Source organism: Octopus sinensis, linkage group LG24 (assembly GCF_006345805.1).
Source record: "Octopus sinensis linkage group LG24, ASM634580v1, whole genome shotgun sequence".
In the NCBI taxonomy this organism is placed as follows: domain Eukaryota; kingdom Metazoa; phylum Mollusca; class Cephalopoda; order Octopoda; family Octopodidae; genus Octopus; species Octopus sinensis.
The window spans coordinates 21,331,867-21,358,042 of NC_043020.1; the positions used below are offsets into that span (position 1 = coordinate 21,331,867).

Here is a 26,176-nt window from a genome sequence, read left to right on the forward strand (position 1 = left end):
AAAACGTATATAATTGGTAGAATAACGACATGTTTCGTGGCTATATTTAAGAAATGATTATAGTCAAAAAAATTAATAGTAGTAGTAAAATCACTTCCATATAAATATAGCCACTCATCAGGTTAAAAATAAACTAGAATAATAAAATGATTAATTAATAAATATACTTTAAAATATATATATATATTAATATATAAGATACTAAATATTAAGTGAAAACTAAAAACAATACTTAAATTATTCAATACTTTAAAATTAAATAATATACACAATACTAGTACAAGTCATTCATATTGTAATCAGAATAAGAAATGGTTCAAATATAGACAAACTCATTAAATAAACTAACTATATAATTAATATATAGATTTAATCTATAGATTTAATATATCACTCTATAATATAGTTGACTAAATATCAATTAATACCTAATTATCTTAAATTTAAGACTACTTAATAAATATACCACCTAATAATAAAATAATATATTGTCTAACAAAATTAATTTGCAAATTAAATTAAATGTAATACGTTAGATCCCTTTATAAAAAATAAAAAAATAATGACTTGTGCTAGCATTGTGTATATTAATTAATTTTAAAGTATTGAATAATTTAAGTATTGTTTTTAGTTTTCACTTAATATTTAGTATCTTATATATTAATATATATATATATTTTAAAGTATATTTATTAATTAATTATTTTATTATTCTAGTTTATTTTTAACCTGATGAGTGGCTATATTTATATCCAAGTGGTTTTACTACTACTATTAATTTTTTTTACTATAATCATTTCTTGAATATAGCCCCGAAACACGTGTCGTTATTCTACCAATTATATACGTTTTTATTATTTTTTTGCAATTTACTTAATCATCAGTATATTATCGTTATTTTAATTTTAATATTTCTATTATATGTAATTTTCTAGATGGTGTAATTTAATTGTTCATTTTGAATTGATAAAAGGTGGGGTTTTTTCTAATGTTTATATATACATTAAATATATATATATATATATATATATATATATATATATATATATATATATTTATATACATAAATATATACCCAGGCCTATTCCCCATTTTTTTTAGGAACTGGTAGCTACAGCAAGACACACATCATGCATTCCATACATTTCCCAGCTCAAAGGGGCGAGTTCTGTTCATTGCTTAGGTCAAGGCATAGAACACAACCCCCTATATCAGCAGCGGGGCCTGACAGCATATGCTGTTTCACCCCCACTGCATCATGCTGGTTCCATACCCCTTTGAGCAACATCAAAATTCACTCATCCGTCCACAAACACTCTCCAAGTTTTCCTATCATTTATAAACTCACTTGCCTCTCTCACTCCAACACTTCTAACCACCAAATCCGCCTCCATACAGTTCAGCAAAGTGCCACTGAAATTCTGACACATCTGCTTCGACTTGTGTACCATGCGGCCGTCCCAACCCCTCAAAGACCAAATTGCAATTTTTATTACCACATTGCACCTCAGCCACCTGAGCCCATCAAACAGCTTTTGTTCCTTCTTGCTTCAGAGCATGTGCTGTAACTCTGACAATGCAATTTTCAAGCTTGGTGTTGAAGAATTGGTTAGAGAACCAATCTCACTGCCAGCACATTGGCCGCTATGCTTCTACTGAGTGCTTCTTTTAATTTCCTAACAAGGTTTCACTCTACTCTAGTCTTCTCTATTACTAATTCTCTGCTAAATTTTACAACTTCTACTCTAATCACCTATTCTAGGGCTCCCACCATCGGTTGTTGATGACTGTACCCATCAACTTTCAACGGACTAACTTGCCAAGCCAGTCTCTGAAAGCTTGACGAACCCGGAAGGAGCATTCAGCTTCCAGTATCCAGGTCCCTGCCTATGGAGCCTATCAAGGTCAACCATACAGATCACAAATTTATAGTCTGTGTAGTTGACAAATTCAAATATGCTATTCCTATCTGCTGGCCTACAAAATACCCTATCTAGATAAGATCTAGATGATCCGATACTGTTTACCCATGTCCACACTGGAGTGTTCAGGAAATCCAGTCTGAACCTGTCTGCCAGTTGGAAATGACTGAGCAGGTTTGTGAGGCTTGTGCATTCCCCACTTCCTATCTGCTAGCCCCACCCAATCCACACATGCAGCCAAAATGGCATTCCAATCACCCATTAACACTAAAGAGCGAGACATCCCTAGAAAGGCTTCCAGATGTCTGAAGAACTCCAGCTGCCCTGCTCCAGTTGGTGCATACACTGTGACTGGTCTAAAAGTACTGCCTTCATAATCCAATCTATAACTAGAAATAAAAAGGGAGAAAGTATACAGCCCTGTTGAACTCCTGTTTTAACTTCAACTTTATCCGTAGCTCCGTTTCCATGCAAGACTCAGCAAGACATTCCTTGGTAAGTTGCTCTTATTATAGATATATACTTGTCTGGTATGCCGTAGTGCTGCATAATTTTCCATAAGCCTATCAAATGCTTTTTCGAAATCAATAAAGTTAATATAAAGTGGTGACTTCCACTCTGCACTTTGCTCTACAATGGTGCAAAGAGTGATGATTTGATCTACACATGAACGGTTCTTCCTAAATTCAGCTTGTTCTTTACGCAACAATTTGTCAACTGCTGTCCTCATCGACTCTAAAAGTATCCTGTTAAAAACTTTTCTGGGAGTCAATAATAGCATAATCCCTCTATAATTTCCGCAAATGCTTACAAATTGGACATTTTGGGTTTGTGTGAAACTAGGTGGATTGATAATGGACAAACTAAGCTAGCTTCAGGAAAAACAATTATATACTCAGGGCACAAAGATGACAAGACGCGTCACACAAGGGAATTAACTCTGATACTGACTAAGATAGCGGTTAAAGCATTAATAGAATGGCTACCCATAAACGAAAGATTGATACTAACAAAGTTTAGAATGTCTCATCATCATCATCATCATTTAACGTCCGCTTTCCATGCTAGCATGGGTTGGACGGTTCAACTGGTGTCTGGGGAGCCCGAAGGCTGCACCAGGCCAGTCAGATCTGGCAGTGTTTCTACAGCTGGATGCCCTTCCTAATGCCAACCACTCCGAGAGTGTAGTGGGTGATTTTATGTGCCACCGACACAGGTGCCAGACGAGGCTGGCGAACGGCCACGCTCGGATCGTGTTTTTTATGTGCCACCGACACAGGTGCCAGACGAGGCTGGCAGACGGCCACGCTCGGATGGTGTTTTTATGTGCCACCGACACAGGTGCCAGATGAGGCTGGCGAACGGCCACGATCGGATGGTGTTTGTTACGTGCCCACAGCACGGAGGCCAGTCAATGCGGTACTGGCTACAGCCACGCTCGGATAGTTTTCTTGTGTGCCACCGGCACTGGTACCACAAAGATACAAATTCCATTGATGTTCATCTATTTTGATTTGTCTTGATAAGCGAATTTTCCTAATAATCGTTATGTGCTACGCCCCAACAAATGAAGTTGATGAATTAGCAAAAGTCGAATTTTATGATACTCTACAGAGCGTAATTGAAAAATGGACTGGAAAAGAATTGATAATGGTTATGGGTGATTTCAACGCAAAAGTCGGAAACATTAATCTAGGATTTGAAGCCTTTATGGGAAAACATAGTTTAGGAAGCATGACTGCAAATGGCCAGTTATTTGCCGATTTTTGCGCAAATAACCAGATGGTCATTAGAGGAACTTTATTTCCGCACAAAGACCTTCACAAAGCTACATGGATATCGCCAGATCTGAAAATGCAAATCAGTTCAATCGCATCTGTGTAAGCTGCAAGTTCAAGAGATCACTGTTAGATGTTAGGGTAAAAAGAGGGGCTGACGCAGCCTCCGACCACCACCTACTATTTGGCAAACTACAACTGAAGTTAAGAGCTTTAAAAGAGGAATGTAAGGTTCAACAAAAATACAGTGTTGATTTACTAAAAAACGAAGATACCCAAATAAAATATAAAAAAGCATTATTATGCAAATCAATGCAAGTAAAAAGGATGCAAGGCAACACAATAGAACATACTTGGTCGAAAATTAAGGATGCCTTTATTTCATTATTAGAAGAATGCGTAGGGTGTGTAAACAAAAAGAATAAGACATGGATATCAGAAGTGACACTAACAGCCATAGAAGTAAGAAAGAAGCTAAAGGAAAAATTACTATCGGCAAGCTTAGAAGTAGAGATAAATAGATGTCAGGGAAATTACAACCAACAAAATAAGAAAGTTAAAAAACAATTAAGAAGAGACAAGCGAAAATATTTCAAAAATTTAGCAACGACAGCAGAAAGTGCAGCTCAGCGCCAGAACATGAAAGAGCTGTACAACACAACTAAATTACTATTCGAGAAGAGAGTAAGAGTAGAAAAGGCAGTAAAAGGGAAGGATGGCTGGATGCTAAGATCAATTCTAGAACAAAAAAAAAATCGATGGAAGGAGAATTTTGAAGATTTGCTCAATAGACTACCTCCAGACACAATAGCCAACATTGTGCCAAGAAATTTGGATCTTAACATCAGCCTTGACCCACCGTCCAAGTTTGAAATAAGAAAGGCTATACAATCCTTCAAGAATGGGAAAGCGGGAGATGTAGACAACATTCCAGCTGAAGCAATGAAATCAGCTATAGAAATAACGGTAGAAATGTTTTATCCATTATTTTCTAAGATATGGCAGAAAGAAAATGTGCCTAATGATTGGAAAGAGAGACTCGTTGTAAAATTGCCAAAAAAAGGTGATTTAAGCATTTGCGGAAATTATAGAGGGATTCTGCTATTATTGACTCCCGGAAAAGTTTTTAACAGGTCACAGGTAGTCTAGTGTGTGTATATATATATATATATATATATATATATAAATCAGGTTATCCCATAAGTAATGTTGTTTTCCAGCCCATTCCACAGGTGCATAAATACCACAGAGCAAGGAAAGCTTCTGTTAGATAGATTTTGGCTTGCAGACACACATGAAAATGGAGGTCACAAAAGAGCACATTAAACATGTCATGCTTTGCAAGTATAAAAAAGGAAACAGTGCAACATATGCTATAAAAAATGTACAAGAAGTGAATGGTGAAGGTGTTTTGAATATTCACAAGCGTCATAAAATTTATTCTATAAATTTCAACAAGGGGAATTTAGCTTGGAAGATGCCTGCCACTCTGGGCGCCCTGTCTCTTTTGATAATGATGTGTTGAAAGCTGCTACTGGAATAAACCCATATGTAACTGTTGAAGAGTTAGCAGAAGAGGTTAATTCATCATCATCAACTGTCCATCACTATTTGCAAGAACTTGGAATCATGTCTAAGCTTGGCAAGTGTGTTCCACATCAAAGAGAACATGTCAATATCTGCACTGCTCTTTATTCGTGTGAGAAAAAGATCTTCATTTTTGAATTGCCTAGTGACTGGTGATGAAAAGTGGGGTAGAAGAACAAGTAAGACCCCATCCAAAACAAGATCATCCTTGGAAGGTTTTGTTAAGTGCTAGGTGAGACATGTTTAGTGTAATACACTTTGAAACCTTGCCACAAACCACACAATTACAGATCAAGTGTACAGTGTATAAATTGATAAATTGAAGGAAAAACTTACTGAAAGAATGTGCTCTCTAGTCAATCAAAAGAGTGTCATTTTCCATCATGACAATGCCAGACCTCATAGTGCAAGAATCACATGTGCCAAGATTGAGGAGCTAGGTTGGGAAAGGCTTCCACATCCTCTGGATTCTCCTGACCTTGATCCTTCAGATTATCATTTATTCTGAAGCTTGCAAAATTTTATTGATGGAAAAAATACAACTTCTTAGAGGCATTAGGGTTTTTCTCTTCTAAACCAGCTGATTTCAATAAGAATAGCATAAAATCTCTTTTACAGCATCGGAAGAATATTATTGATTCTGATGGGGAATATATAGTTGATTAAATTAGTACTTTACTTGCTTTTTTATTTCATCAAATCCTACTACAAAAAAAATGATATTACTTACAGGATAATATGACATATATATGTGCATGCCTAGAGTAAAGGCATGGCTGTGCGGTTACGAAGCTCACTTTGCAACTCCATGATCTTGATTCAATCCCATTATGAGTGGATTTTGTAGGCAGAAACTTTGTGGAAATCCGTCATGTAAATGTGTATGCGTGTATGTGTGTGTGTCTTTGTGTAGTGCTTGTTCACCACCACCTTTTGACAACTAATGTTGGTTTGTTTGGATCCCTGAAACTTAGCAGTTCAGCATATGAAACCAACAGAATAAGTACCTAACTTTCATAATATGTACTGGAACTGATTTGCCCAACTCAACACTTCAAAGCAGTGCTGAGACACTGCCTTGACTGAGGCAAGTAAAAGTAAATGATAAAAATAGAGTGGATAAGAAGAACTGAAATAAACTTAACTATATAACAAACCTTGCATTGAATGAATAAGAATGTAAACACATTCCTTCAATGTTTTTGATGTGTGGGATAAAAAGATGAGTTGGGTGAGTTTTTCTACATACCAAATGAGTATGTTTATATTCTTATTTTACCTACAGTTAAGCTTAGATTTCTAATATATAAACAGCAGTAGTTGATCTTCAAATTAAGGAAATGTATTCTCATTGGTTTTTCAAATTACTGATACTACTTGTCAAAAGTGTCATTGCTTTGCTGTTTTTTATATTAATACAAAAGGATTTAAACTCAGAATGCACGAAGCTGGAATGGACACCACAAATACCATGTCTGATGCTCAAACAATTCTGCCAACCCACAGCTGTATTAAATAAAGTTTACATATTTTACTAAGCACTTCCAAAATCTTGATGGCATTGAAAATTAATTGAAATACATTCACAATCTACTCATGCGTAGTGAATTAGTTAATATTGAGAATCAAACTGACCTTTGTCCAGCATAGAGAACTGCCACAGCACTAGCAACAATATCTTTGCCGTCCAAAGACTTTGGAGGACTATTTGGTGCCTTGGGCAGGTTTGTACTGACTTGGATGTGGGGTAAAGCAGGCACTACTTCTATGACATGTTGTACATTGTGCAAATATGGAATATCTTTCAGTTTACAATGGCTGCGTACTCCATAAACATGGCTGACATAACCTGTAAATAGAAATAATATAGTGAATGCAGGTGGTGTAAAATGTGGAGGTAGGGTGCATGGAATGAAAAAGACTCTGTAATGGGGATGAAGAAGAATGAATTGTTGACTTTTATCACCACTATTACAACTATCATCATTATTATCACTGCCATTATTGCATTTATCTTTGCCATCATTATTGATATCGTTGCCATTTTTATCATTGTCACTGTCAGCATCATTAATATCAACTGTGACATCATCATCTTTATCAGCTGCAATAGCAGTTACAACAAGAAAAATAACAGCAGCAGTAAGAACAACAACAGTAACAACAAAATGGAGTTTCAAAGAATAACCTTGACATACCATATATGTTGAGGTCAGAACTTGTCTTTGGAATGCCAGAAAGTTTGATCAGATGATGTTTCGATTCAGCGGGGATTTCAGCATTTATTGGAAACACATCCATATCTACCCCATCTGTTAATAAACTCTGACAAATGAAGACAAAGAAAAAAAACGAAGACATTACACACAAAACGCATATGACCTCATTACAACAATAAGTAGGGAGTTTAATTTGTAATTTGAGTATAGTAATTATGTAGATATCTTAAACTGATATCTGTTATATATGTGAAGATGGTAGAAGTGGTGATGGTCAGGATAGTGAAGGTGGGTGAATTGGTGACAGGTGTTGGTGTTTAGATCCAGGTCAGCCCCAACCATTCAGGCTTCTCATCAAAAGCATTCCAGCCATGGTCATCCCATCTAGTTTTCAACTATTGTGTACTCTAGATTATAATATCCAATATGTCCCTTTTTAAAATGGAATGGTGTGATTAAAGGGAGATTTGGTTGCAGTCTCTATTGGGTTGAGTGACTACATGGAAGCTTGAGTAGCAAAGGAGATAAAGATGATAGAGGTTGTCAAAGTAATAGTAGTAGTGAATGTTGTGGAGGAGGAGGTGATGATGATAGAGGTGATGGAGGTAAGTAAAGATGGTGAAGGTGGCAGTGAAAGCGGTTCCCTTCATAGCAACAGTAAGTGAACCATCATGTGTTGTCAACATACCATTTGTGTAACATGCAGATCATCAGGCATAGGGTTGTAGACTTCTAGGTGAACTTCACAAACATCTCCAGCAACCCAACGGAAATCTGTGCAAGAAATATAGTTCACACATATAAGTCTCTATAATAATTAAAGTACACAGTGACACACACACACATGCACACATGCATGCACAAACACAGTGAGTATCTCAAGAAATCTATAATCAATACAATTTTGTGAAATTAATTTAACAAAATTGGTTATGTTTGACAAGATTTAGGGAACTTGTAGCCTTCTGAAAGAAGTATGTTTGAATACTTGAATATATTTTTCACAATTTTATCTAAAGCTTGCATTTTTTCCCCAACATATTGTGAGTTTTAGAAACATTTATTTATACTTCTTATCTACACTTGTAATTGCTAGTTTAAAGTAGCTACAGTTGTTTTTAAAATGCCGAAATTCAAATATGTTAACTAAAAGGCCTAAGACAGAAAGTACTTTTCTAAGAATATATGTTGTTCTGAAGTGGGAATATTTTTGCAGCATTTGCAGGTCAGCCCTAATGTCCAACTGTTCTAGTGGTATAACAGCTTTTTTGTGAACTAAACCTAGTGCACTGATGATAACTGGTACAACTTTTGCAATTGGGTATCCACATACTCTTCACATTTTTAAATCTGGAGGAATTGCAAAGATTATTATGAGACATTCTCTCTCTTTTTATATGCTTCCCAACCACACAGTTCCAGGTTTAGTCCCACTGCATGGCACCTTGGGCTAGAGCCTTCTACTATAGTCTTGGGCTGACCAAAGCTTTGTGAGTAGATTTGGTAGACAAAAACTAAAAGAAGCCTCTCTATATGTGTGTGTGTGTGTGTCTTTGTTCCTACCACCACTGGATAAGTGGTGTTGATTTGCTTGCTTATGCTCACAAAACTTATCAGTTTGGCAAAAAGAGACCAATAGAATAAATGTACTATGGTCAATTAGTTTGATTAAAACCTTCAGGCTGGTGTCCCAGCATGGCCACAGTTTAATGACTGAAACAAATAATAAAAAAATATAATGACATCTGGACTAGTGTTAAATTGTTCCATCTAGATGTCAAAATCCAACAGAAGATTTGGTTTATTCAGAGACATTTCTGCTACATGATTGTACCACTTGCCTAAAGAGTTGTTTCTATATTTTTCACTCAGTGACCAGCGTAATTTTAGACAAACCTTATGATGTTGATTTGTATTCTTTTTGAGCTAATATTTTGTAACCTACTACAATACACTCAATATTTTTTTCCTCTTGTTGGTTACATTGGAGTGGAATAGATACCCTTGTTCAATGAACTAGTGTTTAGAGTTTCATCTTGAGCACCCATCAATACACTCTTTGTTTCCCCTCCATAAATCTCTACTGCAGAGCCATTCTCATGATGAGGAATGAGGATGAAGTTGTCTTTCATCCTTTTGAGGTTCAATAAAATAAATACCAGTCAAGTACTGGGGTTGATAAAATATTAGTTAAGTATTGGGGTTGATAAAAGCAACTAGCCTTCTCCTACAAAATTTCCGGTTGTGTATCTATAGAAGAAAGGATAATTATTATTGTTATTATTGAGTGAGAGAGCAGTGCATGTCATCAAAGTGACAGCGGGGTAAAATATACAAAGCCCAGTATACCCATCATGACTACCCGTCTGATAAGGATACACCAGGCACATGCATCACAACCATATGTGCAAGACATGGTGATCTTATATCAAGATAAACAGCACATGACCTTGCAAGTAGGGCCTATTTAGAATTTTCTTCAGGTTGAATAGCCCATTCCACTCAAAAGGTCCTTGGATAATTGTTGTTTAAGGATGAACAAAACACCCATGTTTCCAGAGGTGAATTATTCAAACTCCAAATAATTCCTCTCAACACATGGCTATGATGCTTCCCCACTACTTCTACTCATGATCAGAGATGCAGATATCATCAGCCCCCAAGGGACATGCTCAACTAGTTATGGTCAAACAACTGACAAGCAAACCTGTGGTATTGAGCAGAATATTTGCTATAGCCCATCTTTTATAGCAAGACAAAAGATGTAGATGATAACACTTCCAATCAGTTAGGATCAGAAGCCATGAGAACTAGTGCCTGGTATTGCATCAGGGCTTTTTTCATGATGATGATGATGATGATAGTGATTATTATTATCATTATCTTTATCTTTATTATTATTATTTAAGGCAGGGAACTGGCAGAATTGTGAGTATGCTATTTATCCTAAATAGAAAGCCTTTAAGTGGCCTTTACTGCCCCATATATAACAAACTTAGCATTCTATCTGGCATCAGCAGTCTAATTGCTGTTCTTTCTTCACTCAGAACTCCCAAATAGTTTTGTGGTCACCAGGAGTTGAAGTCCATACAAATAACAAATTACCTCTACACTCATTAAGTGTCCATATTGTGCCACAAAAGTGATGACAAGCCTAGCGGTTTGTCAAAAGGCACTGATAGAATAAGTTTTAGGCTTACAAAGAATAGATCCTGTGGTCGATTTTTTTGACCAAAGGCAATGTTCCAGCATGGCTGCAGTCACATGAGTGGAACATGTAAAACAATAAAAAACTATGCCATTTTAATCCCAAGTAAGGCTGGGTATCTCTGCTACGATATAATATAAAGAATGTAAAGAAAGAGAGGAGGTATAAGATGAATATGTAGTTTGTAGCCTGATCCATTAAAGATGCTTTTTTATGAGCAGCACCGGATTATTTAAATTTATATACTGTGCATTAAATTTATATATATATATATATATATATATCATCATCATCATTTAACATCTGCTTACCATGCTGGCATGGGTTGGATGGTTTGACTGAGGACTGGCAAACCAGGAGGCTGCACTAGGCTTCAATCTGATCTGGCAAGGTTTCTACAGCTGGATGCCTTCCCTAATGTCAACCACTCCGAGAGTGCAGTGGGTGCCTTTTACATGCCACTAGCATGGGGGCCAGTTACAAGCACTGGCATCAACCATGCTTGAATGGTGCTTTTTATGTGCTACCGGCACGGGAGCCAGTCAAGCGTTCACTAGCATCGGTAATGACTATGATTTTGCTTGACTCAAGTGGTCTTCTCAAGCACAGCATATTGCCCCACAATGGAAGTGTACTTTTAAATGGGCCAGTTATGCGACACAAGCATCAACTGCATCTACAATCTCACTTGATTTGCCAGGTCTTCTCAATCCCAGCATATCTCCAAAGGTCTCGGTCACTTGTCATTGCCTCTGTGCGGGCCAACGTTTGAAGGTCGTACTTCCCCACCTCATCCCATGTCTTCCTGGGTCTACCTCTTTCACAGGTTCCTACTACTGTTAGGGTGTGACATTTCTTCACACAACTGTCCTCATCCATACGTAACACATGACCATACCAGTGGCGGCGTCTCTCTTGCACACCACATTTGATGCTTCTTATATCCAACTTTTCTCTCAGGATGCTTACACTTTGTTGTGTATTCACACTGACATCACACATCCAACAGAGCATACTAGCTTCATTTCTTTCAAGCTTACGCATGTCCTCAGCAGCCACAGCCCATGTTTCACTGCCATATAACATGGCTGTTCACACACATGCATCATACAATCTACCTTTTCCTCTGAGCGAGAGGCCCTTTGTTACCAGCAGAGGTAGGAGCTCTCTGAACTTTGTCCAGGCTATTCTTATTCTACCAGTTATGATCTCAGAGCATCCACCCCGCACTACTGACTTAGTCACCTAGGTAGCGGAAACTATCAGCTACTACTATTTTTTTCCCCTGGCATGTGATGGAATCTGTTTTCTGTACATCTTTGGTGTTTATTGCCCCTCTGCATTTGCTACACACAAAAGCCATTTTCCCTGTTAACCCTCCTTTGATATTGCTGCACCTCTTATGTGTCCATAGCTTATACCGGGTACATCTTATGGAGTTTCTACTCATGCCTTTTCTACAGATTGAGCAGGGCCATGTACCTGAACAGATTTGTAATTTGTCTGCCTTCCTACTTACTAAGACTTTGGTTTTTGCTAGATTGAGTCTAAAGCCTTTCGATTCTAGACCTTGCTTCCATACCTGGGACTTCTCAAGTTCTGGTAGTGATTCAGCTATAAGAACAAAGTCATCAGTCTAGAGGAGCTCCCAGGGGCAGTCTGTCCTCTGTTACTGCCTGGAGGACTATCATGAATAAGAGGGGGCTGAGGACTGATCCTTGGTAAACCCTTACTTCTACCTGGAATTCTTCACTATACTCATTGCCAACTCTCACCTTACTGACAGCATTCCAGTACATGGCTTCGGCAGCTCTCACCAACCACTCATCTATCCCTAGTTTCCACACTGACCACCAGATAAGGGATCAGGTGACCATGTCAAAGGCTTTCTCCATGTCAACGAAAGCCAAGTACAGAGGTTTATCTTTGGCTAAGAATTTCTCCTGCAACTGTCTTACCAGAAATATAACATCAGTGATGCTTCTCCCTGGCACAAACCCAAACTGCATCTTATCTAAACTAACTCTCCCTAATTAGTTAGGCTATGAACCTCTCTGTGACTGTCATCACCTGATCCAACAATTCGATACCTCTGTAATTATTCCAATCTAATGCATCACCTTTACCTTTCTAGCAGTTGACAATGGTGTTGTTACACCTGTAATTGGGCATGACTCCATGTATCACCTGGTTGACTATACAGGTAACTAGACTATAGCCTACACTGCCAGATATTCTAAATATCTCAGCAGTGATTCCTGATGGACCGGGGGCTTTCTCTGTCTTCATACTTTTAATTGCTTTATCTACTAAGGCGCTGTCAATTCAAATAGCTGGTCTCTGTTGGGTTGACATTTGACATACTCTCCCTCTCTCATTCATTCTTTTTATTTAGCAACCTTTCATAGTGGCATCTCCAAGTCACTCTCTTTGCAGCATCATTAAATGCAAATGAGCCATCATCCATGTGGAGACATTTCTCTCTTATGACATCACGATTCTCTCTCAGACACTGTCTTGCAATATGAAACACTTCAAGTCTCTAGTCCTGACAGTGTAGAACATTGGCAATTTTTTTCTTATCTGCTTCCCCTCTGGCTTAGCAAACCTGTCTCCTAGCTTTCCTTCTGGTGATCTGATACAGATTTCTGCTACCACCACACTTCCAGTCCTTCCATGCCTGCTTCTTTCTCCTAATGGTCCTGTCAACTACATTGTTCCATCACCATGTCACCTAAGGTTGAGAGGGAACTTTGCACCAGCCACAGATCTGGTCAGTAGCCCTCAACAGGTTGTTCCGTGGGAACCTTAAGTTGTCCTCCACGTTATGTGATGCTATATCCTCCTCTTTTTCATCGAAAGCTTCAAGTAATACATCTCTAAATCTCTGTACATTTAGAGGATCCTTAAGCTTCCAGACCCTTCTTTTCCATGCTGGGCAGCCATTTAACCATGATCCTGAAGTCGCTAACTATTAACCTATGTTGTGGAGTGCACTCTTCAACTGAGAAAGGTTTGGCATTTATAAGTAGTCAATCTAACTAGTGTGCCCACCAGACTGGTAGGTGAACAGGTGACTGGCAGGTTTCCTGAAATTAGTATTACAGCTCATAAGATCATTTGCATCACAGGACTCCAGTAGCCTGGTTCCTTCCTCAGTATGAGAACCAAATCTGTTGCTACCATGTACCCCATGGAAGCTCCCTGGATGTCCAACATGACCATTGAAGTCACCAGCCACAAAGAAGAGGTCCCTGTCATTCGTCGACAAAGCAGTCTGCAAGACAGTGTCATAAAATATGTCTTACTCTTCATCAGGTAGCCCTGGCTGAAGGGCATAAGCTGAGATAATTGTTGCTAATCCATGTTGCAGCACTAATCTAAGCTTAAGTATTCTATCACAGACTCTGACTACCTCGATTACCTTATCAACCCATTTCTCTGCAAGGAGTATACCCACACCTCCAACCCCATTAGTGTTCCCTACACAGAAAATCTTATACCTGTGTTCTTTGACTGTGAGGAACCTAGCAGAACTTCCTCGAATCAGCACAAATCTACACGTCTCTGATCAAGCATCTCAACAATCTCACTAGACCTACCTGTCAATGTGCCAACACTGAAGGTGTGGAAGGTGTGGGCCAGTAAGACCCTGGGATGGGGGACAGCAGCATTATGCATCTGAAAAAAAGCTTGCATTTGGTAGATCTTATAAACATACAAATAGCCTTCAACCTTCATACACTACACCATCATTTTATTTGCTACATAGTCACTACAATCAACAGGAAATAGAGACTAGATAAGGATGGAGGGGGAAGGGAGGTGGAAAGCATTCCATATAGTAAGCCATTAGAGGTGTTAAGGAGAACGACATCCAGTAGAGGTCAGAGAACAGAAACTTCCGGTACAGGTAGTGGGATACTCATTTATTTATTTGAGAAATTAAAAAAGTTAAAATTTTAATATACTGTAACACACAGTATAATGTCTTTTGTTCCCACCTCCTGATGTTATGTAATTTTGTATTAAGCTTTTGTAACATCTTTTGGTATGTAAGAACTGGCATTGATGATAAAATACAAATTATAATTAAAATTATTATTATTTAACTTACCCACTTTACTGGGAACTTTCTCATCATAGATTACCTCACCAAAGGTTAGAGGTGTATAGATAAACAGACCGTGACAGTCAGATTTGGTACTGGTTACATTTGTACTGGACGGCAGTTTAACTGGACAGCAGTGACCAGCAACATTAATGAGCTTAAAAGACCTGTGAAATAAAAAAACATTTTAAAGTGGATATGACAATGGACCAAGATACCTAGCACCTTGCTATACTCAAAAAGACCCGTCCTCCACAAAAGAAATGTTAAGGCATTCACCCTGGTGAAGAGGATTGGCTTGCAAAAGTCCTATGCCAGTGACATAAAAGCACTCATGCCAGTGTCACATGAAAAGCACCCAGCACACTAAATTGGAACCTGGTGCAGTTCCCCAGCTTGCTCGCTCTGATCAAACTGTTCAGCCAATGTCAGCAACGAAAACAGACATTAAAGGATGATGATGATACTTCATTTCAAAATCAGTAAACAGATAAATCTCAACAGATTAAGGTTAATGTAGCTATTATGAATAACATATTAAAAAAGTCCAATCAATGTGAGGTTGTGCCTAGGTGTTGAGGGAATAAAAGAACAAAGTCACACAAAGAGCTGCTATGTCCATGGTTTTTGCAGGGCTTTGTCCCATAGATTGGAGAGATTGATGCCCAGCTTGAACATTTGAAAGTCAGTGCCAGTAGGAAAAATATGTGAAGATGGAGGAAACCAAGGATTTGGTCCCAACAGACCGAGCTCCTCTAAAGGCGTGGCTTTCAAAGATTAGAAGGAGGTGTTAAACCAGATTGTATATGAGGTTTATGACATAAGCACCAGGTTAAATCATGCAATGTGTTCAAAAATCCAATGACCTGGTAGTGGTATTGGTGAGTATGTTAAATCTATGAAAAACAAAGTCGTAGTGTTAAACCAAGGAGCATGTTAAGCAATCAGAGATTTTTTTTATAACCATCATAAATAACAACAATAACAATTTAAGATAGGCACAAAAAAACACACAGGGAAGTGGTTGGGTTTAGTTTGATGGTAATCTATTTCATTGACTCTGGAAAATGAAAGACAAAATTGATCTTGGTAGAATCTGAACTCAGAATATAAATAGCTGGAACAAATGTTTAAAGAATGTTTTATAATGACACACAATTCTTTTAAAATTTTCAATCACAGGATAAAGGCCAGAAATTTGAGAGGAAAGATTAACCAATTAAATCAATGCTAAAACTTGACTAATACTATATTTTGTCAATCTCTGAAGGATGCAGACATTAAGAAGGATCTGAGTAACCTTGAACAGGTATGTTCTTGTAAAAAATTATTTCAGTCATTTGTGTAAATTGTCTGATGAACTTTGAAAAGAAGGAAATTTTGTCCCTGAGGACAATAAAGGAAAAGAAACTAAAAATGTTGATTTCCCATTCCTCTGAGCCAATGAGAAAGGGAACATTTTGGTTGAGAACATTTGCTTTGAAATACGAAAAGTCATTTTTATTTTTGTGACAAATGTTATGTGACAAACTTGTTGACACTGGGTTAAAAATAATAGTGGAAAATTTTCCTGAAATTCTAATACAACCGACCGTTTTTTCTCACACTGAATTTCTAACATACAGTCCACAGTGCACATTACACCAAAAACAATCATCTTATTTTATTGGCCAATATTTTAGGAGAATGTTTATGACAGTTTAAACTTACCAGCATTACAAGAACTAACCCCATAGATAACAATGCCGTACTTGCCACAAACAAACATAATTCCCACAGTTCAACAAGTTCAAATTACTAATCCCCAGGTTGTTGAACTCTCCATTGGAAACTCTCCAGAGAAGTTTATATTTAATCAGTCAAAAATGCAAACACATTTAAAATTTTGCCTTGAGAACAATAAATTTGTTCTTTTCCTGAAAGTAAAAGTTTTCCAAATGCTAACAAAAACCAAAAAAGTTACTCACTTTTTATCACCCACCCAGAAGTGGATTACTCCTAGAAAGACAACTAAAAGTTATGACTTCTCACATAAACATTCAAAACAATTTTTATCACCTGTTCCATGTTCCATGTTGTAAGTAAAAAATTCAACCAAAAATTTAAAGATAGTTAGAAATCAACAAAAGTAAGACTGTGAAAAACACTTGCCCAAGAAAGTCCATCACACTAGAGAATAAGTCATAAATTTATCTAAGCAAAAGCTTTCACTGGACAATATCTCTCTCCCAGAGCTTAGACTGAGTTTCTGCCCAAGCACTAAGAATTTCTACAAAAATAAACTAACCCAAGGGCTATTTCAGTTTGTCTGCCAACACAAGCTGAAGAAATGTCTTTTTGAAAAAAATAATAACAAGGAGTCAGAAGTTTATTGAAAATGATGATGATTGAATCTGGCATAATTCGACTGAAATGAATTACTATTGGTATTTGGATAAAGTTCTGGATGGATGTTCGCAAACTCTGCTAGAATTTCTTGAACCTTGTCAGACAGGAATTTGGGAAAACTGTAAAAACAAGTAGGAAGAAGTCCTGGAATAACATCACAAATTCTCATCATTATGCACTCTGTCATAGACAAGGGTGAGTATATTTTGGCTTGTGAAGAAGTTTTAAGTGACAAAACTTCATTTGAAAACTTACTTGTTGATCCAAACCCCAATTATAGAGAGGAACTTGAAAATATAATTCTGGAAATGGAGGAAAACAATTTCATAAATGAAACTGAATTGAGAATTTTATGGTCAGAACAAGGAACACCTGCATTTTATAGTCTCCCCCAAATTCACAAAAAGTTTGAAACATTCCTCCAATGTACCCAATTTGCAGCAGATATGAATGTTGTGCAGCCAAAATTTCAGAGTGGCTGGATGGCTTTCTACTCCCTGTAGCAAAAAGATCAAGTTACTATGTTCAGGACACTTTTGATTTAATGTCCAAAATTAACTTTTCTAAGCACCAAAGTAATGGTAAAAACCGTTTTTTGGTAACCATAAATGTTTCTTCACTATATCCTGATACTGACCACAATGATAGGATGGAAACATGCATGAATGCCTTTGAAAAACAGTCAAACAAAAGTATCACATGTAATTTTCACTGTAAGTTATTGAAGTTTGTGTTACAAAGTAACACAGTAAAGTTTGGACAAAACTTTTACCACCAGACGAGGGATTGTGCCATGGGTACCCTCATGGCAGTTAATTTCACTAATGTTTGCATGATGAAATTTGTGACACAGGTACTGAAGACGTTCAAATCTCTGCATGGTCATTAACCAATACTCTGGCTACAGTTCACTGATGACACCTTTTTTTGTCTGGGAAGGATCACAGGACAGTTTAATTAGTTTCTTGCAGTTCTGAGATCATTAAGCTAAAAAGTATAGCTTTAACTCCAATATAAAATTTACGTTTAGATTTTCAAAAACTTGAAATTTTGGATATAAGTCAAGTTTTCTGGAGGCAGAATAGTGACAGAGTTATTTTGCAAGCCCACATCATCCCGCATTTACCTCCACCTCCACTCCAATCATCCACATCACATAACTCGGTCAAATCCAAAATTCCAATTTTTGAGGATGAAATGGACTTGTACTGATATAGGGGATTACTGGAAACATGCAAACGCTTTTACCATTATATCAAACGCGATTACAGTGAATCACGATTAAAGGAAATTGTAAATGACATAGCTAAGATTAGTAAGGAAGGTCAAACTTTCACACATAATTTTAGCAAACAAAGTAAAATATGTGATAGAATTCCTTTAGTGATTAACGGGCACTGAAATTTCGCTGGCATTTCAAAAGTATTACAAAAGTGTTACCAGCATATTGCAGAAAAATATCCTTGTTTCAAACAAATATTTTCTCCACCACCTATTGTAGCCTTTAGATGGAATAAGAATATAAGAGAAATATAAACCACTATCTGTAAATCCAAGAAAACTACCTTTGGAGTTTCTGAATGTTGTACCTTGAAAAACAGCCATAACAGAAGTAAGCCCTCTTGAAGGAAGGTGAGATATGTAAAGATTCCCATTTGGTGTACACAGTAGAATGCATCAAACACAACTTGATTTATGTTGGTTGTATAACAACAATTAAACAAAAGATTCAATGGGGATAGGTTTGACGTCTGGCACAATAGCAGTAGTTCACCAAAATTTGCTGAACATTTTACATCAAGTAGCTGCAATTTTGAAAAACACCTCAAAGTGCACATTCTCAGAAAATATTCTAAATCTACTATACTTTCAGTCCTAAGGACAATTATACTTGTGAATCACACCCTGGAGGAATGAATAAAATGACTGGTGAATTTCATCACATGCACACAAATCTGTTTGACTAAATATATTTTCTTTCCTCTTTTCTTTCTTTTTTTTTTACCCATTTAAAAAATTGAAAACTGATGTTGTCATTCTATCAAATTGGAATGCAGGATTTCCGAGTTTATATTTTGAAATTCTATGTTTCTACAGTTGTTTTCATTTTACATTTTGCACTTGAAGAAGACAGCCTGTTAAAATATTATTCAAACCATTAAATAAACAATCTATTACAAATCACATTGTGCTCTTCTTATTGTATAATAATAATATTACTAGCTTGACCCGTGAAAAATTCACAGAAAACATAAAAAATGTAAGCATCTCTAAACAGTGTACTGGTACCATGAGAAATGTTTGTATATTATGACTGATTGTCTTTATGTTCTGAGTTCAAATTCTGCCAAGGTCAACATTGCCTTTCATCCTTTCAGGGTCAATAAATTAAGTACTAGTTGTGTACTATGGTCAATCTAATCAACTGGCCCCCTCCCCACAAAAAATTCAGACCTAAAAAAGTATATTGTGACAGTTACAGACTATAGAAAGTAATGTAACACCAACGACTATATAATCCAACCAAAATATCTCAGTTACACAAACATAAATGGAATTACTATTTAACCTTCATACATATTCAAAGAACCTTCTTGGTTTAGTGGTACGGAACATTTTTCTGGTATTCTTTTATTCTTTTACTTGTTTTAGTCATTTGACATTGGCCACACTGGAGCACCATCCTTTAGTCAAAGAAAATGACCCCTGGACTTATTTCCTGTAAGCCTGGTGCTTATTCTATTAGTCTCTTTTGCTGAACAGCTAAATTACAGGGACGCAAACGCACCAACATCGGTTGTCAAGCAATGGTGGTTGGGGGACAAACATCGACACAAACACAGACAAACATATATATATATGATGGGCTTGGAGGTAGTGGTGATGCTGGCTGGTGCAGTTTTGTGGTTTGTTGGTATGCCGAGAGAGATCCAGTGAGCCCCTAACTGGTTCCTTGATCTTAAAGGTGTAATGTGGATGTATAATGATGGAATGGTTGGTGGGGTGGTGATGCTAGCTGGTGCAGTGGTCTTCTTCACAATACTTCATGGTAGACAATATTTTGTGCATGTGTCACACCACGTTTTTGGCCTTGTCTGTTATCCCAATTGGGTGTCATAACTCTTACTCTGATATTCTTCATAGCTCATACTCTTGAAAATGTGACATATAATTGGCCATGGTTGAGGCAATGTGTTCCAACTTTTTCAAATGTTTGCCCTTGAGCCTTATTAATTTTATTGAATATACAAGTCGAAGGGGAAACTGAAGTATTTGCATCATTTGGGCTAAGTTTAATTCTGGGAATTAGAACTGTTGGAGCCTGTTACCAAAGATGCCTCTACACAATGTTTATGAAGTCTTTGCACTTTCATGCGAGTTCCATTACATAATCCTTGACTGATCGAAAGATTTCTTAGCAGCATTACAATAGCCCCTACTTTTAAGTCGAGTAGATGAGGAGGCATACCAGATGGAGTGAGTGAGTTTATGAATTCAAATGAATCTGTGCTTAAGTATGTTTTAAGTGCCTCTGATATAATATTAAGAATTTTTTCATTTATTGCAAGACAGTCAGAATTTTTAGAAGATAAAATTACTCGTTTTTCCATTTCTTCCAGTATGCAGTTGTTGAAAATTTCTGGGTGCAAATGTACGAATTGAAATGCAAAAGAACGAATTAATAAATGGATTTATGAATGAAAGTTTGGTAATTGTGTTTATTTCCACCATGCGACACTTATTACTGCCAACATGTTTTAACTAACCTAAACTATACACACACACAAATACATTCAGATATATATGTCTCAAGTTGTAGCTGTAATTCAAAGGGGCCAACCTTATATATTATGTGAAGTTGAATCTCCCTGAGAAATACATTAATGTTATGCATGTCTGTGGAGTACTCAGCCATTTGTGAGTTAATTTTATCCTCATGTGGTAATGAAAAGTGAAATTGACAGCCAGTATTTGCTGTGTCTATATATGAACTTTTCTTTGGGTTTATGTATCTACTGTCTCTCTCACTTTCTCTCTTTCTCTTTCACTTCCTTTGTGTCCAGCTGCTCTCCTGCTTTTGATTTAATAATGTGTATATGTATCTATGTATCTACTTTTGTGATGTGATAAACATTTAAAAACACAAAACGAATGCTATCACCACTCACTGTCTCTTTCACTATCTCTATTTCTCTCTTACACCCTGTCTGAAACATTCAAAAACACCGTTATCACTTACTGTCTCTTTCACTCTCTCTCTTTCTCTCTTACTTCCTCTCTGTCCTCCTCTCTCTCATTTTGTCACTTCTTTGAAGTGTGATGCACACAACAGGTACATACAAAAACAAAAAGTTAGTGTATTAATATTATTGATAGTAAGCATTTGACAGCCTTCCTCAAAGCTGGATTTAAAAATTCATGGAAATATATAAAAACTCTCTAGTTATTGATGATTTTCTATTCAATAGCATAAAGTACTGGAAAAAAACTCTTGTACTGAACACTAGTGACACTGACATAACTGAGACAATTTTCAAGATGATTCTCTTTCACCACAACTTTTATTGCATGGCTCTCATTTCCCTAAGTAAGCTAAGTACAGAATATACAAAAGACAAAGAGTAAAGCTGCTACTCTGGTCGTTGTCAAAGACATGAAAGAAAAATGTCATACACTGTCATAATTTTTATTTTCTATCCAGAATAATTTTTTCAATAGTTTCCATAATGTTACTATTGTAGCAAAGTCTAGAATCAAAACCTTAAAGCATTAGTAACTAGAATCAGACCACACTTAGATCAGACAATAAGCCTTGAATATTACCCAATAAGCTTGTAGAAATATCATCCCACATCACAGAATATCCTATCATGTTCCAGCGATTCCCACATTAAAAGGGGTTATATAAGCAACAATGAAAGCAAGCACAGCATAGAGAGAGAGAGGTGGGTGAGGGTTTGATGCTCATGGCAATGCACTTGTACACACACAAGTCCTTAAGAAGTTTACTTGGCTGCAACTCAACAGAGTGATTTTTCCACCTCTCATACAAAGTCAGTCTTTTCCGATATTAATGTAACTATGAACTACATTTGCTTCTAGCATACCCCAACACACCCTTCGCAAGCCACTATGTAAATATTATTATATACGCCTATAAAAATAAATGTAATTTAAACAATGCTTTAAGATTCAAGGAAAGTAACTTGTACTACCATATTCTTGTAATGAATACAAAGATACATGAGAGATACCTCCTTCCTGCCTTTCAAAGATGACCAGTGAAAAATCGGAGTTGAGAACCACTAGTATATGTATTTCAGAACAAGTATATGTATTACAGAACAAGGCAAAACCTGACTGCATTTGTGCAAAGAACTGATGAAGACATACAAGAAAATATATAAAGAATTAATAGACAGTATTGACCCTTGAAAATTACTGGTACGTATATCATAGACAGAGGAAAATATGGAGTAAAGTAAATTTTGGCTTGATTTGAACTCAGAATCATAAATTCAATGATATTCTCTTTAATACAAAGAAATAATGAGACACTTATTAACTCAAATAGCTATACATAAATACCACATGAAAGTAAAATTATTGATGTATATTCTCTTGGCTTCTTGTGCACTAGTGAAGCCAGAGGGGGGCAGAGGGAGGCAGTTTTATGAGGGTGGCACCACTTTTGGGTCTGCTGTAGGTAATGTTTTGTGGGAGCCTGGGGGTAGCAAACTGAAGGGCCACACCTAGGTGGCACACACTCTAGCTGCACTAGTGTTCTCACGCAGCACATCTCCCCATATTGACATAAAGAACACATATCTTATTATCATTATCAATATGGTGGCAAGCTAGAAGAATCATTAGCACAACAGCCAAAATGCTTAGTGGCAGTCCACCTGTCTCTAGGTGGTGAGCGAGCAGAATCATTAACGAACTTAGCAGCACTTCATCTGTCTTAATGTTCCAAGTTCAGATTCTGCCAAGGTTGACTTTGCTTTCATCCTTTCAGGGTTGATGAAATAAGTACCAGCTGAACACTGGGGTCAATGCAAATCAACCAGCTCTCCCTCCCCCAAAACTTTGGGCCTTGTACCTATAATAGAAAGGATTATTATTATCATATTAATATTATTATTATTAGGTGGATTGGTAGATTTATAAGAGTGTTGCACAAAATGCCTTGTGGAGTTTCTGGTCCTTTTTATTCTGAACTCAAATCCCACAGAGGTGCCTTTCATCTCTTTGGAGTCAATAAGACAAAGTATCAGTCAAATGCAGAGGCCAATGTAATTAACTAAACTTATCACTAATTTCATCCTCAAATATTGATAAAGGTATCAGTAATACAATGAATGTCATCTACTGCTTAAAAAAAAAAAATAAGTAAACCCAACATTAATTGCTATTTTACAGCTATTTATATGACAGATTTGGTGAGAGGATTTTGTGAGAATACCTGTTGTTTTACAGCTGGATACATCTCTCTGCAGTGAACCAATGAATTGTAAAGAAAGAGTGGTACCTTTTATTTGTTAGGCAGATTAAAATAGTTTTGTTATTTTGCTAGGCACAGAATTCAATAGCAATTGGTGGTAAGATTTGAGTTCATGATTGTGATCAGTAAAATAACCTCAAGATAACTGCAATACTTTGAAGTAAGGGAAACATAGCATGAAAACTAAGGTAGTTCTGGCAATACATACTTCACAATAGGCAATTTTGTTAGAGAAACTGGAGGGAAGATTATGCCACTATCCGTGGCAAGGGGTTGAGGAATTCCTTCACAACGAGCTGTATTGGATTTGAGGGTAGTGGCAACATCTCTCCTCTCCTGGGGTGACATGTGATCAAGCATAGAGTGTAGTAGGAACGTCATGTGTCTGAAAAATAGAACAGAATAACACAAATCTTCAGCTGAATAGTACAGCAGGTGTAGTCTTTAGGGAGAAGACAAGGCTTTAGAAAGGCATACTGGACTTAATTCTTAGAGATGCATTAGAGCTACTGTTAGAATGAACTTGAGACAAAATGAAAAAGCTCTGAGAGACATAATGGACATAAGCCTCAGAGCAATTTGCAAGACATATGTATTAAGGAGATATATAAAAACTTTAGGAAGATACAATACATATAGGTCTTAGGGAGATGCAGTAGTCAAATCTTTTGGAGAGATATCACAGTAAACAAAGGTAGCAGGAAGTCCAACACCTTGCTTCAAAAAATCGCTGAACATAAGAAAAAGTTTAATGTGACTTACCGGACTGATAACTGAGGGTTGCCCATCCTTTTGGCTGAGAATATAAGTTCTTGAAGTACCTTCATCTGCAGCACAGGCCATCCACAGGGTTCATCTAAAATAATAGTAAGAAAACTTTACTACAACAGGAAGCTGAGGGCAGAAATGCATGTGCGTATTTGTGTGTATAAAACTGAGCAATGATTCCCATCATTTCTCAACATGACTATTCCTTACCATCCTATCCAGCCAAAACACAGCTGCCATCAACATAGTTCTTGTTGCCATGCTCAAATTTGTTAACATATCACTTTGGTGACACAATAATACTCCATCAAATCACATAAGCAGTCATGATTCTTAATTTTCTCATTGTGAATATATCAACAAATTTAATCAATTGTGTTAACTCTTAAACAAGACACTCTATTCTATATGAATATATCAACATATCTAGCATCAATTATTATTAATAACAAGAGAGCTGATGAAAGAGTCTCTACATGATTGTCTGATATGCTAGATATAGCAACCAAACTGCCATTAATTCACATTCTGCCATCTTAAAAAAAACGGAATCTAGCTATATAAAAAGACAAGCTCTGGAATCACATTGATGACAGATCGGGTTAATTAGGACTGACTCAGGGCTAAATAACAACAAAAATGTGTTAAACATTAAAAAAGACACTGTTCCTTATGAATATATCAACATAACGCATTACCAATTCTCACACTACTTTAGAACATACAAACATGCACAGACAAACACATGTATCTCAGACCATCAGTATTAAAAGCAAATAGTGTTTTATAACTACATACTTTTAGTAAACTGTCGTGGATCCATAGTGACACCATAGCCATCAAGGGCCTGCAGTAAGAGGGTATAACATTGGTACCAATTAGGTTGAGCAACTTGAGGGTTGACACTCTGTAGTGCAGTAATACGTCGATAAAATGCTGCTTTACGATGGAAACATATCTGTGAGTATAGGCTTGCTAATGTACTGTAGCGCTGAATCTGTTTAAGGAAAGAGAGAGAGAAGAGATGAGAGAGAATCCTTTAGTGATGGAAAACGGATAAAACATTGCACATTTTCACTCTGTTAGATATCCTCTTATTTAACCAGTTACATGCGGTAGCTAATTAATCTTCACATTTCCTGTGTGTGTGTGTGTGAAAGAGAGAGTGAGAGTGAAAAAGAAGGAGAGAGAGAGAGAGAGTGTGTGTGTATGTGTGAAAGAGAGAGTGAGAGTGAAAAAGAAGGGGAGAGAGAGAGATTCAGGACTACAACTGCAAGTGTTGAAATATTGTGAGTTCTGTCCGATATATACCAGAATGGAAAATAAAATGGATAGAAAATGATGTTGATTATGATGATACAGTATCTAATTTATGCCCACCTTTTCCATGCTGGCATGGATAGGACAAGACTTACTATGACCAGGTGTAGCCTGACCTTATTTATTTTCCAAGTGAGGAAATTTTTATTCTGCTGCTTTTCACATGAAACCATCAAGGTATGAAGTATTTTGTTTATGGATATAAAGGAAATGCATTATTGCTCAAACTGTTCCAATGTGAAGACATGTAGAACACCCACCACCACCAAACACACACAGCTAAGTTTCTGTACAAGTTCCTTTTAATGAATACCATTCACAAGGCATTCATCGGTCAACCTGAGCTGCAGAAGATACTTGGCTGAAGTAT

The 26,176-nt window shown here is 36.8% G+C and overlaps 1 protein-coding gene across 1 annotated transcript in view; it reads right to left on the reverse strand.

Annotated features, from left to right (window-relative positions):
• LOC115223763 (trafficking protein particle complex subunit 9) overlaps positions 1 to 26,176 on the reverse strand; it is a 171,557-nt gene that overhangs the window by 70,209 nt on the left and 75,172 nt on the right. Inside the window, exons 9-15 of the mRNA XM_029794414.2 lie at positions 25,285 to 25,483; positions 24,481 to 24,574; positions 23,927 to 24,103; positions 14,832 to 14,992; positions 8,195 to 8,280; positions 7,486 to 7,612; positions 6,923 to 7,136 (exon numbers count right to left, since the gene is read on the reverse strand). Coding sequence (XP_029650274.1) covers positions 6,923 to 7,136; positions 7,486 to 7,612; positions 8,195 to 8,280; positions 14,832 to 14,992; positions 23,927 to 24,103; positions 24,481 to 24,574; positions 25,285 to 25,483 — 1,058 coding nt within the window. The remainder of the gene's footprint in view (positions 1 to 6,922; positions 7,137 to 7,485; positions 7,613 to 8,194; positions 8,281 to 14,831; positions 14,993 to 23,926; positions 24,104 to 24,480; positions 24,575 to 25,284; positions 25,484 to 26,176) is intronic.